Source organism: Salvelinus alpinus, chromosome 13, assembly GCF_045679555.1.
Source record: "Salvelinus alpinus chromosome 13, SLU_Salpinus.1, whole genome shotgun sequence".
Classification (NCBI taxonomy): Eukaryota; Metazoa; Chordata; class Actinopteri; order Salmoniformes; family Salmonidae; genus Salvelinus; species Salvelinus alpinus.
The window spans coordinates 58543654-58556814 of record NC_092098.1 but is presented as its reverse complement, the minus strand read 5'-3'; the positions used below and the strand labels follow the sequence as shown (position 1 = coordinate 58556814).

The following is a 13161-nucleotide window of genomic DNA, read 5'->3' as shown; positions in this document are numbered from 1 at the left end:
AACAGGTGATTATTTTGGCTCCTTTGTAGAAGTTGTTAAATGTAACGAGATCAAGTATTATTACTAACAGAAGCTTTCATATCAAACCCGACGTCCCGAGTCATTACTTTGAAGATAGTTATTCTATATTTTGGTGCCGAAACCCGGGATATGAGCTGCGACGAAGAAGCGGCTGAAATGGCTGAGGAGGAACGTCGGCATGAAACCGATCACTTGAGTACATTGTTGGAATTGCTGTCAGCTAAGGAGAACAGTTTGTTTGAACTTGATCGTGGAATTGAACAGTTAACGCCATTGGACGGATTGGAGGCAGAGATTGCATGCACGGAGGATTACAAAGAGCGCGTTATCATGCTGCAGAGCCGTGCACAACGAGTGATAAAGAAAAACCAGGATCTCAATCCACTACCAGCACGGGTGAGTGACGCTAACTCAAACAGATCACAGAGACAATCAGTAATGCTACCAAAGTTGATTATTGAGAAATTCTATGGAGATGTCAGTATGTGGCAGGAGTTTTGGAGCCAGTATGAGACTGCTATTCACAACAATGATTCACTGTGTAATAAAGAAGAGTTTACCTATCTGAAAACATATCTCACTGGACCAGCTGCAAAGTCAGTAGCAGGACTGATGTTAACAGACAGTAACTATGATGATGCAATCGCTCTACTCAAGAGCAGATTTGGAAGGAAAGATCTTGTGATTAGTGCTCATATGTCAAAGCTGCTGAATCTCACTCCTGTGAAGAAATCCTCTGATCTAAATGCATTGAGGCAGCTATATGATGAATGTGAAATTCAGATTAGGAGCCTGGAATCACTGGGTGTAGTGTCAGAAACCTATGGAAGCCTGCTATGCCCAATCTTACTGCAGATGATTCCAGAGGACATAGCTCTTGACTATAGTCATCAGAGGGGAGTAGATGATGAATGGAAAGTGTCTGAGATTATCAGTTTCCATACAGAAAGAGGTTCAGAGCAGGGAGAGAGCACTACAAATGACAAGATCATGCAACCAACAGAAAGAGAGCAAACCATGGAACAAGTCATGTTCCTCCAATGAAATGAAAACAAAAAGACCCAGCATGCCCTCTGCTGCAGCACTGCATACAGCCAGCCAGAAGGAACAAAGTTGTCTATTCTGTGACAGTGCAGACCACAAATCAGAAAACTGCCCTGACCACAATATTGCTACACGCAAAGAGAAACTAAAGAAAATGGGAAGATGCTTTGTATGTTTAGGACAGAAACACATAGCAAAATTCTGTAAAGTCAAAGAGGTGTCATGTGGAAGCAGACATCACATTGCTGTGTGTACGGTAAGACTAGTGAGGTGCAACCCCCTGCTGTTTCTGCAGATGCTGTTGTTTCCTCAGTTATTCCCCATTCAGTGAAGTTGAAACCAGATGGACAGAACACTGTGTTGCTACAAACGGCAAAGGCATGGGTAGAAGGCCCATCGGGCAGGAAGATAGCTTGTTGCTTACTAGATGGAGGCAGTCAGAGAAGCTTCATACATGAAAACCTTGTGAAGGGCTTGAAGCTACCAGTAATCAGACAAGAGGATCTCACTATTCACACGTTTGGCTCCTCTGCCCCAGCAACGTCCCAACGCAACACAGTGAAAGTCATCTTGGAGAATGTCTGGGACAAACAGCAGAGAATAGAGATAGAGGCAATTGAAACCCCACAAGTGTGCACAGCTGTGATGAAGGTTCCTGGTGAACAGATTCGACATGAGCTCAATAGAAAGGGACTGCAGCTCGCAGACTTTCCAGGAGATGACAATGATCCTGAACTCTCTGCCCTGATAGGAGCAGACTACTACTGGCAGATAGTATCAGGCAGAGTGGAGCGACTGACGGAGACGCTGGTTGCTTTAGAGAGCACCTTTGGATGGTCGGTGCAGGGACCCGTGTTCATGTCAAGTGTCGCCGAGGCAACTTGCATGTTCATCCCACTTGAAGACACACTAGTCTCCAAACAACTGCATGCATTCTGGGAGCTTGAGTCTCTGGGTATTATAAGCGAGAAAACACAGAACCCAGAGGAAACCGAAGCTCTACAGAGGTTCGAGGAAACAACCACCTTCAAAGATGGTCGATACCACGTGGAGTTGCCATGGAAACGAGAAATGCCAGAACTCCAAGACAACTATAGAATCGCCAAGAAACGGTTTGAAGGTCTGAAGAAAAGACTGAAGAAGGATGTGACGGCAGTACAGCAGATACAATGAAGTAGTAGAGGACTACTTACAACAAGATATGGCAGAGGACGTGCCCAAGGACAACGCATCAAGTGCAGACAACGTAAAATACTACTTACCTCACCATGCAGTACTCCGAGAAGATAAGGTGACAACAAAACTGAGAGTGGTGTTTGATGCCTCGTCCCATGAAGATGGCTGTCCATCCCTCAATAACTATCTACTCACAGGACCGAACCTGAATCCGGATCTGCTCAGCGTTCTGATAAAGTTCAGACTACATGAGATCGCATTCATGGCAGACATCAAGAAAGCTTTCCTGCAGATGTCCCTAGCAGAGAGAGACAGAGACGCCGTGAGATTTCTATGGCTCACAGGCCCACCAAGGGGAGAAAATGAAGAGGAGCTGCGTGTGCTGAGGATGAAAAGAGTGGTATTTGGAGCTTCCCCAAGTCCATTTTTGCTGGCAGCTACAATCAGGAAGCACCTAAAACAATATGAAACAGAACAACCAGAAGTTGTAGAGATACTGAGAGAGTCACTCTATGTAGATGATTTCATTGCAAGTTCACGCAATGTTGAAGAGGCTTACCTTGTGACAACAACTGCAAAGCGAATGCTGTCGATTGCAGGCATGGACCTCTGCAAGTGGATGACCAATTCTCCTGAATTGAAAACAAAATGGGAGGAGAGTACGACAACTGACCACCCGTTGACGCTAGAAACACAAGGATTAGTGCTGAAGGTTTTAGGTTTAGTATGGAGACTGGAACCAGATGACTTTGTGTTTGACCTCAGCTACTGAGCATTCTAAAGCAAAAGGAAAACACAAAGAGAATTGTTCTACAGTTGTCTGCACGTATCTTCGACCCTCTTGGTTTCTTAACTCCCTTCACCATCAGGATCAAGTGCATGTTCCAGGAAATGTGGGAGAGGGGACTCAGCTGGGACGAAGAATTACCACCTGATCTGACACGAGAATGGCAACAGTGGTGTTCAGAACTACCCCAGTTACACCAGCTCACCATACCAAGGTGGTACAGAACAGACATGCGGCCACAGAATAGCCACACTCTGAAACTACACGTGTTCTGTGATGCAAGTGAAAGGGCTTACAGTGCAGTAGCTTACTTGCAAGGTGAGTCACAAGACAGGGAAACAACAAGTCTAGTCGCATCCAAGTCCAGGGTAGCCCCACTCAAGAAAATGACGCTGCCACGCCTGGAGCTCATGGGAGCTGTGATTGGAGCGAGACTAGCAAACAACTTGATGACCACACTGAAAATGGAAGAAAAACAGATCAAAATGTGGACAGACTCGATGATCGTGCTGCATTGGATTTGCAGCTCAGCTCAGAAATGGAAACAGTTTGTTGCGAACAGAGTGACGGAGATCCAGTCCTTGACCAATCCAGAGTCATGGTCACATATTGAAGGGAAAACTAATCCAGCTGACCTCTATACAAGAGGACAAACTGTTCGAAACTTGACACAGAGCGAGCTATGGTGGAATGGACCCAGAATTCTGACATCACCCAATCAGTCCGAGGAGACTGATGATAACAAGGTTCCAGGAGAGGTAAATACAGAACTCAAGTCCAGTTGCCAGGTTGCTGTACAACTCGCAGCAAACAACACAGACATCACTGAACCTGTGTTGGAGCTTGAAAGGTACAGCAAACTGAAAAGAGTGTTCAGAGTCACCGCCTGGATAAAGAGATTCATAGCCAATGCTCGTACAAACATAAAGATGCAAGGTGAACTGACTGCTGACGAACTGTTCGATGCAGAAAAGTACTGGATTAAGGTAACACAACAACAGAGTTTTGGACAGGAGATCAAACTACTGAAGGCAGGAAAAAGCCTAAACAATGACTGTAAAATTAGAGAACTGAAACCGTTCCTGGACGAACACGAACTACTCAGTGTAGGAGGAAGACTGCAACAGTCCAGCTTCACATTCAGAGAGCAGCAACCATGGGTTCTGCCCAACAAGTACAGATACTCAGACAATGCAAAAACGTTCAAGAGAGCTGATCAGGACTTGAAAGAGCTGTGGAAGGCAATCGAAGAGCCCCAACTCTTGGCGTTCTTCTCAGAAAGGGGCATCACCTGGAGGTTCATCGCCGACCGAGCAGCCTGGTGGGGCGGATTCTGGGAAAGACTTGTCAGGTCAGTGAAAACATGCCTGCGAAAGGTTCTTGGGAGAGCTTCACTCAACTTTGAAGAGATGTGCACAGTCCTGACAGAGGTTGAAGCTATTCTAAATTCTAGGCCTCTGACCTTCGTGCACAATGAAGTGGATGAACCACAACCCCTGACCCCAGCACACTTCCTGGTGGGTAAACGACTAACCTCTTTGCCTCCAAAGCCATTTCCAGCTGACACTCAGCACCCAACGCTAAACACGGAGGACATGACATGCAGATGGAAGTACAGGCAGAGACTTGTGACCAGCTTCTGGAACAGTTGGCGAAGAGACTACTTGCTGGATCTAAAGTCAGCACACCGCTGTAATACACCACAGCCCACCCCACTGAAAGCGGGTGACGTTGTACTCATTGGAGAAGATAACACACCCAGACAAACCTGGAAACTAGCAAAGATTGAGGAACTGTTTCCAGGCCGAGATGGCCTAGTTAGATCATGTTCAGTTCGTACTGCTTCAGGGACTTTGTTGAGGAGACCTATTCAGTTGATATACTGCCTAGAGATCTAGATGAACACAGTTGTTCATCGGGGGGGAGGATGTTGTAACTTTAATGTGTTACAGAGTTAATGTTTAAGTTAATTCATTGAGCTGTATCTAAAGATATTTCTTTACAGTTATTTACATATGTAATTGTATTGGTTAGTATTGAATTACCCTTTTGACTGCAAGTTCCAGAATGCCTTGCAACAGGAAGTAGAGAGTGAACGCGCTAGTTAAGTGCAATTAACAGGTGATTATTTTGGCTCCTTTGCGCTAGCATCTTACTGGCATTGCTCTGTAGAATCTAAAGTTGTTAAATGTAACGAGATCAAGTATTATTACTAACAGAAGCTTTCATATCAAACCCGACGTCCCGAGTCATTACTTTGAAGATAGTTATTCTATATAGAATGCCCACCCCAACTCACACCCTGACCAAACCAAAATAGAGACATAAAAAGGAACTAAGGTCAGAACGTGACAATAGGTTAGGCGTTAAGGTTGTAAATGTTGTGGACTGACTCACTGACCTAGATCAATATGGACTCAGGACTGGTCACATGACCAACTGCAGTGACTGTCAATCATCAAATCATTGGAATGAGAAAAAAAAATTATCAGATCAAAAACATGATGAATGACCCATTTCTCCTTTTCTGTGTTGTCAAGAAGCCACGCCTATTATTTGGCAAAAACGTACGGTACACGGGTCGAACCAGAACCGATAATTAAAAACACAACATTTGAATAATCAAATCATTGTTCCGTTTTTCAGTTCATATTTCCTTTAGACAATAAAAAAAAAAAGATGTATGTATTTGATTTCAGATTCAAATCAAATAAACGAAGAACGACCCTTTCTGCATTTTTATCTTGTCATCTAATAGGAAATGTTGAAAAGTACACAGACCTTTCAGGCCGATCATGTCACTGTTCAGAAAGCCTAGCTATACTGGACATATAGAAACAGTTGAAATTAGGTTTAAATTATTTAAAACAAATCCTGCATTCAATGTTTGATACTATGTGCATTTAACTCCATAAACTGGGAAATGTAAAAATACTGAATTCCAATTAAATTCATTTTCAAAGATGACATGTTTTCCAATTCAAATAAAATTTCATAACTTAATTATTGTTGGAATTCGAATTGAATTCAACATGTATTCTCCATGTCATGAGCGAATTCAATAATTTAATTAGAATTTTAAATTCAATTGGAATTGATCCCAACCCTGATGTATGTGTGTGTGTGTGTGTGTGTGTGTGTGTGTGTGTGTGTGTGTGTGTGTGTGTGTGTGTGTGTGTGTGTGTGTGTGTGTGTGTGTGTGTGTGTGTGTGTGTGTGTGTGTGTGTGTGTGTGTGTGTGTGTGTGTGTCCTACACTGTATGTCCAGCGTGACAGAGTCGGTGTATGTCTCCTGGTTATAGGAGGTGATACAGGTGAGTGTCTCCAGGTGTGTGTTCTTGCTGGGTACTAGGATGAAGTCGCTTCGCACCGTGATCGTCCCATCAGAGTTACGGATCTCCTGGGTGGTCGCCTCACCATGCACACGCGTCTCCCACCTGCTCACACACACACGCATGAACACACGCACGTGTGCACACACACATGAACACACAGACACAAAGAGAGAAACACACACAGACACACAGAGAAAAACAAACACACACACAAAGCAGTCAGGAAATAAACTTCCATATAACATTTGAAGCTAGCAACAGCTACTGATACGTTCACTGTTTGGGATCAAACCTTCGAGAAAACTTTGAATCATTAATGTCTGAATTTTTACTTTGGAGAGATTATGTTGCATAAAGCTTTAGAGTGTCAATATGTTTCATAGAGCTTTGAAGTATCAAACTGTTTCATAAAGCTTTGAAGTATCAAACTGTTTCATAAAGCTTTGAAGTATCAAACTGTTTCATAAAGCTTTGAAGTATCAAACTGTTTCATAAAGCTTTGAAGTATCAAACTGTTTCATAAAGCTTTGAAGTATCAAACTGTTTCATAAAGCTTTGAAGTATCAAACTGTTTCATAAAGCTTTGAAGTATCAAACTGTTTCATAAAGCTTTGAAGTATCAAACTGTTTCATAAAGCTTTGAAGTATCAAACTGTTTCATAAAGCTTTGAAGTATCAAACTGTTTCATAAAGCTTTGAAGTATCAAACTGTTTCATAAAGCTTTGAAGTATCAAACTGTTTCATAAAGCTTTGAAGTATCAAACTGTTTCATAAAGCTTTGAAGTATCAAACTGTTTCATAAAGCTTTGAAGTATCAAACTGTTTCATAAAGCTTTGAAGTATCAAACTGTTTCATAAAGCTTTGAAGTATCAAACTGTTTCATAAAGCTTTGAAGTATCAAACTGTTTCATAAAGCTTTGAAGTATCAAACTGTTTCATAAAGCTTTGAAGTATCAAACTGTTTCATAAAGCTTTGAAGTATCAAACTGTTTCATAAAGCTTTGAAGTATCAAACTGTTTCATAAAGCTTTGAAGTATCAAACTGTTTCATAAAACTTTATTTTCAAACTGTTTCATGAAGCTTTAGAGTGTCAAACTGTTTCATAAAGCTTTATTTTCAAACTGTTTCATGAAGCTTTATTTTCAAACTGTTTCATAAACCTTTAGAGTGTTAAACTGTTTCATAAAGCTTTAGTGTCAAACTGTTTCACAAAGCTTGAGTGTCAAACTGTTTCATAAACCTTTAGAGTGTCAAATTGTTTCATGAAGCTTTAGTGTCAAAGTGTTTCATACAGCTTTGGGGTGTCAAACTGTTTCATACAGCTTTGGGGTGTCAAACTGTTTCATAAAGCTTTATTTTCAAACTGTTTCATAAAGCTTTATTTTCAAACTGTTTCATAAAGCTTTAGAGTGTCAAACTGTTTCATGAAGCTTTATTTTCAAACTGTTTCATAAAGCTTTATTTTCAAACTGTTTCATGAAGCTTTAGTGTCAAACTGTTTCATGAAGCTTTAGTGTCAAACTGTTTCATGAAGCTTTAGAGTGTCAAACTGTTTCATAAAGCTTTAGAGTGTCAAACTGTTTCATGAAGCTTTAGAGTGTCAAAGTGTGCAGGTCAATCACATCTCCTGTCTTAAGCCTCCTGAACACTACACGGTTTTACAATCATAACATCGGAGTACATCTGGGTACTGGGTATCGGTGTAAGGAGTACACCTAGCGACACTACCATTTTCCATCTATTTGAAATGTTACTCTGTGAGAGCTGTTTACACACAAACAAACACACACCCTGGTGTCCCACCTGATGGTTCCTGGAGGCTTCCCATTGGCCGAGAGGCAGGTGGCGACCGGCGTCTTCAGATTGGATGATCGAGCTACCAGTGTGGGTGTCGACAAACTCATCTGGGTCAAAGGTCGGGCTGGACCAACAACAAAATCACAACTTGGCCAAACACAGCACAGCAAAAGTTTGTCAAATCACATCACAGCAACATAGCTGCTAGACATAATTTGAGTTACAAGAAATGTGGTGTACAGGCCCCAAGGATATCACATGACATATTACACAGGCCGGGATACAATCATTATAGAATCCTCAGGCCAGGATTCAATCCCATCGTTGGTTGTAGACAATGTGGCTTTTAAAGTCCATTTTTAATAGCGGAGTTGCATAAAGATGATGATCCCCACGCACTTAACACAAATTCCTCATTTTGGTAAATTGACCGCATTGTACATTGCTCTCCATTACTCTTTTTTGTTGTATGTTCATTAGCACAGTATACATGATCCCAATTTCATCTTCAAGACTCAGTGGATAATGCTAAAACAAGGACGTCATATCTGAATTCTGCCATCTTTATGCGCATTCACCATTGAGCCGACATACTGAAAGCAGCATTGACCGTGAATGCAATCTCTGTGAACGCAGAAACATTGGCCTATATTCAATCAGATTGAGAGTTAACCCGTCTTGGCCGACATCCGCATAGTGGCTGTGTTGTAGTCTTACCGTAGACTGTGAGGTTGACCGTGTTTTCGCGGTTGCCAGCAGGGAAGGTAGTGTATTCACAGATGTATCTGGCCTCGTCAGACAGTCGCAGAGACGAGAGGGTCAGAGTGGTGTCCTCCAGGGACGGAGTTCTCCTCCGCACCTTAACATCAGAGCCATATATTTAGAGACCAACCACAACACAACCCATTCACAACCACAACCACAACCACAACCACAACCACAACACAACCACAACCACAACACATCCACAACCACAACACAACACAACCTTATCCACAACCACAACCACAATCCAACCACAACACAACACAACCCAACCACAACCACAATCCAACCACAACACAACACAACCCATCCACAACCACAACACAACCTTATCCACAACCACAACCACAATCCAACCACAACCACAACACAACACAACCACAACACAACCACAACCACAACACAACACAACCTTATCCACAACCACAACCACAATCCAACCACAACACAACACAACCCATCCACAACCACAACACAACCTTATCCACAACCACAACCACAACCACAATCCAACCACAACACAACACAACCACAACACAACACAACCACAACACAACACAACCACAACACAACCCATCCACAACCACAACACAACCACAATCCAACCACAACACAACACAACCCATCCACAACCACAACGCAACCACAATCCAACCACCACACAACCACCACTCAACCACAAGCACAACATAACCACAAAACAACCTCAACATAACCATAATGACAACCACAAGACTGCATGGCAAGGTTAGAACACAACCACAACACAACCACAACACCACATCATCCTCACCACAGGGTTTTTGAAGCTGACTCTGTCTTTGAAGGGCGGAGCCACAGACACGCCTAGAGACGGGTTAGCTATCGCCACGTTCTGTTTCTTTCCATTAATCACCTTCTGCCATGTCACCTGGAGGGAGGGAAGAATTCAAGGCAAAGTTCTTGCAGATGTTGTATGGATTGCATGTGTGTGTGTGTGATGGTTACCTGTGAGATCTTGACAGGTGGGATGCTGTTGATAAAAATACATGGTAGATCCACCTTAGAGCCCACGTACCCTGACTGTCCGGCTTCCATCTGGACTGACTGACCACACACACCTAGGACACACAATACACACAGAAGTTAGAAACACCGCTGCTCAGTTAAATGGGGTCACGGTTAGGGTCACACACACGTACACATACGCCGTCACCCAGTGGGATCAGGCCAGCTCTGTAGCTGAGCTCATTAGGGTTAGATCTAAGCTTTAGTTGAGGAACAGAGAGGAGCACAGCCTACCTGTCTGACACACACACACACACACACACACACGCACACACACACACACACACACACACACACACACACACGCACACGCACACGCACACGCACACGCACACGCACACGCACACGCACACACGCACACACGCACACACATACACACACTCATTGGGAAAATAGAGCATGTAGGGGAGGAAAGAGAGAAAGAAGATAGAGAGTCAGAGAGAGAGAGATAGAGAAAGAGAGAGAGAGAGAGAGAGAGAGAGAGAGAGAGAGAGAGAGAGAGAGAGAGAGAGAGAGAGAGAGAGAGAGAGAAGGGGGGAGAGAGAGAGAGAAAGAGAGAGAAAGAGAGAGAGGGAGAGAAGGGGAGCGAGAGAGATAGAAAGAGAGAAGGGGAGAGAGATAGAGAGGGATTAACTGTTTAATCTCTAGTCTGTGATTGACCTGGAATGAGAGGCTGTTTGTCTTACTGACCATGTGACCTACTACACACACATGTACGCAGACACACACTTTAAAAAATATACTGGAAATTAACTGAGGTACTAACGGTAGCACTTTGATGAATAAGTACTAGATATTGATAACTCTGCTGTTACTTCAAAATGTAAAAAAAATATTCTCGGGTACAGCCTAAACTTTCCTTTATGATCCAGCTGGCTAACAGATAGCTTACAGTTAGTTACCAGCTAACTACCAGCTAACCAACAGCTAGCTAAGAGCTAACTAACAGCTAACTAAATACTAACTTACACCTAACTAAACACTAACTAATAGTTAGTTACCAGCTAACTACCAGCTAAATAACAGCTAACCAATAGCTAGCTAACATACAGCTAACTAACAGCTAACTATCAGCTAAATAACAGCTAACAAACAGTTATCTAACAGCTAACTAACAGCTACCACCTAGCTACCAGCTAACTACCAGCTAACTAACAGCTAGCCAACAGCTAACTACCATATTGTTAACAGCTGAGTAAAAGCTATCTAACAGTTAACCAACAGATAGCTTCCAGCTTGCTAACACAGCAGCAGAGTAGCAACACACACCAGACATTTCTTAATTCTGATAAAGGCAGAAAAATTACTTTAGGCTGAAATGTTTATTTTTCAAAGTAATGTTTGTGTGTGTGTTTGGCCCAGATACAGTCTGCTTCCACTTCTACTCTGCCAAATTGATTGTAATCTGTTGGACTATTTGGATATGTAGTGTGTGTGTGATCTCTGGCACTGTCAGCAGGAGTAGTGTGTGTTGGAGAGCGTTCAAGAGGAGCTCAGGGATTACATGTTTCATCTGTGTTCTGGAACCAGAGTGATATCAACAGACAGGCAGGCAAACAGACAGACAGAATACAGACCTACGTGTGTTTGTGTGTTAGTGTGCATGTGTCTGTCTGTGTGTGTGTGTGTGTGTGTGTGTGTAATATATTGTTTATGTATAGAAGTGTTAATGTGGTGTGGCAGCTGTTCTCAGAGTTAAACCCGGTGGAACAACAGAGGATAAGGTGTGATCTTAATTTACAGATTGAAGATGTATGCTGTAGGATGAACAAACTCTCTGATGGTAGGGTTATGGTTAGAGGTTAGACTAGAGGTTATCTCACCTTTAATAACACATGTTGCTGTCAGGAATATCCACAACACAGAATTCTCCATGACAACTCCACTGGCGCCACCTTCCTTGTAGTTCCAACAGAATAGTTCCGATAGAATAGTTCCAACAGAATAGTTCCAACAGAATAGTTCCGATAGAATAGTTCCAACAGAATAGTTCCAACAGAATAGTTCCAACAGAATAGTTCCAATAGAATAATTCCAATAGAATAGTTCCAACAGAATAGTTCCAACAGAATAGTTATAATAGAATAATTCTAACAGAATAGTTCTAATAGAATAATTCTAACAGAAAAGTTCCAACAGAATAGTTCTAATAGAATAATTCTAACAGAAAAGTTCCAACAGAATAGTTCTAATAGAATAGTTCCGATAGAATAGTTCCAACAGAATTGTTCCAACAGAATAGTTCTAACAGCTGTCACACTGTAGTTCAGCTAGTGACTGCTTGTTGTGTTCTTAGCTGGTAGTCGGTAGTGAAATGACCTCCTGTCGCAACTTGTTGTCCGTTGTTAGTTGTGTGTTGGTAGTTGCTGCTTGTTGTGTATTCATAGTTGCAGCTTGTTGTGTTGTTAGTTGCCACTAATTGTCTTCGGAGTTGCAGCTTGCCGTGTAACGTTAGATAATAGTTGCAGCTTGTTGTGTAGCGTTGGATAATAGTTTCAGCTTGCTGTGTAGCGTTAGTCAATAGTTTCAGTTTGCTGTGTAGCGTTAGTCGGTAGTGAAATGAACTCCCTGCAGCGAAGCGGCCAGGCAGACGGGACTAAAGCAGCTTAGTGGTGGACAGATTACTGAGTTACACTCACACACAACCTCCCCGATACACACATACACATAGACACACACACACACACACACACACACACACACACACACACACACACACACACACACACACACACACACACACACACACACACACACACACACGCTCCAGGTAACCATTATTATCATTGGTCAGACATGTCGCTCATGCAGCACTATTAGCATCAGATGTACAGTTGACTAGTTGTGTGGTTAATTTTCACTAACATCATGATGTTTGTTTTAATTGTGTTATTAAAACATTATGTGTGTGTCTGTGTTTAGTTTGTTATTGAAATACAAATGTGTTGTGTGTGTATCTATCTGGCAACTTCAGTAATCAAATCAAATCATAACTGTGTTGGTAAATACTACATTGCCATCTTATAGTCAATTAGACCATAAAAAGGTAGACTTGCGAAGCCGCCTGATCCTGCGAGTTTACATTAAACTCTGATACCAGTCTGGCAGGGTGTGAGGGTGTTGTTGAATGGAAATAATACGGAGTCAGGCAGAGGACACAGATATGAGTCCGAAAGTTTACTCAAAA

At 42.4% G+C, this 13161-nt stretch overlaps 1 protein-coding gene across 1 annotated transcript in view; it reads right to left on the bottom strand.

Moving 5' to 3' along the window:
- nectin1a (nectin cell adhesion molecule 1a) overlaps positions 1–12709 on the bottom strand; it is a 36874-nt gene extending 24165 nt beyond the window's left edge. The window contains exons 1-6 of the mRNA XM_071339919.1: positions 11798–12709; positions 9915–10027; positions 9721–9837; positions 8880–9021; positions 8169–8286; positions 6283–6464 (exon numbers count right to left, since the gene is read on the bottom strand). Coding sequence (XP_071196020.1) covers positions 6283–6464; positions 8169–8286; positions 8880–9021; positions 9721–9837; positions 9915–10027; positions 11798–11849 — 724 coding nt within the window. The 5' untranslated portion in view covers positions 11850–12709. The remainder of the gene's footprint in view (positions 1–6282; positions 6465–8168; positions 8287–8879; positions 9022–9720; positions 9838–9914; positions 10028–11797) is intronic.
- Positions 12710–13161: the final 452 nt, after the last annotated feature.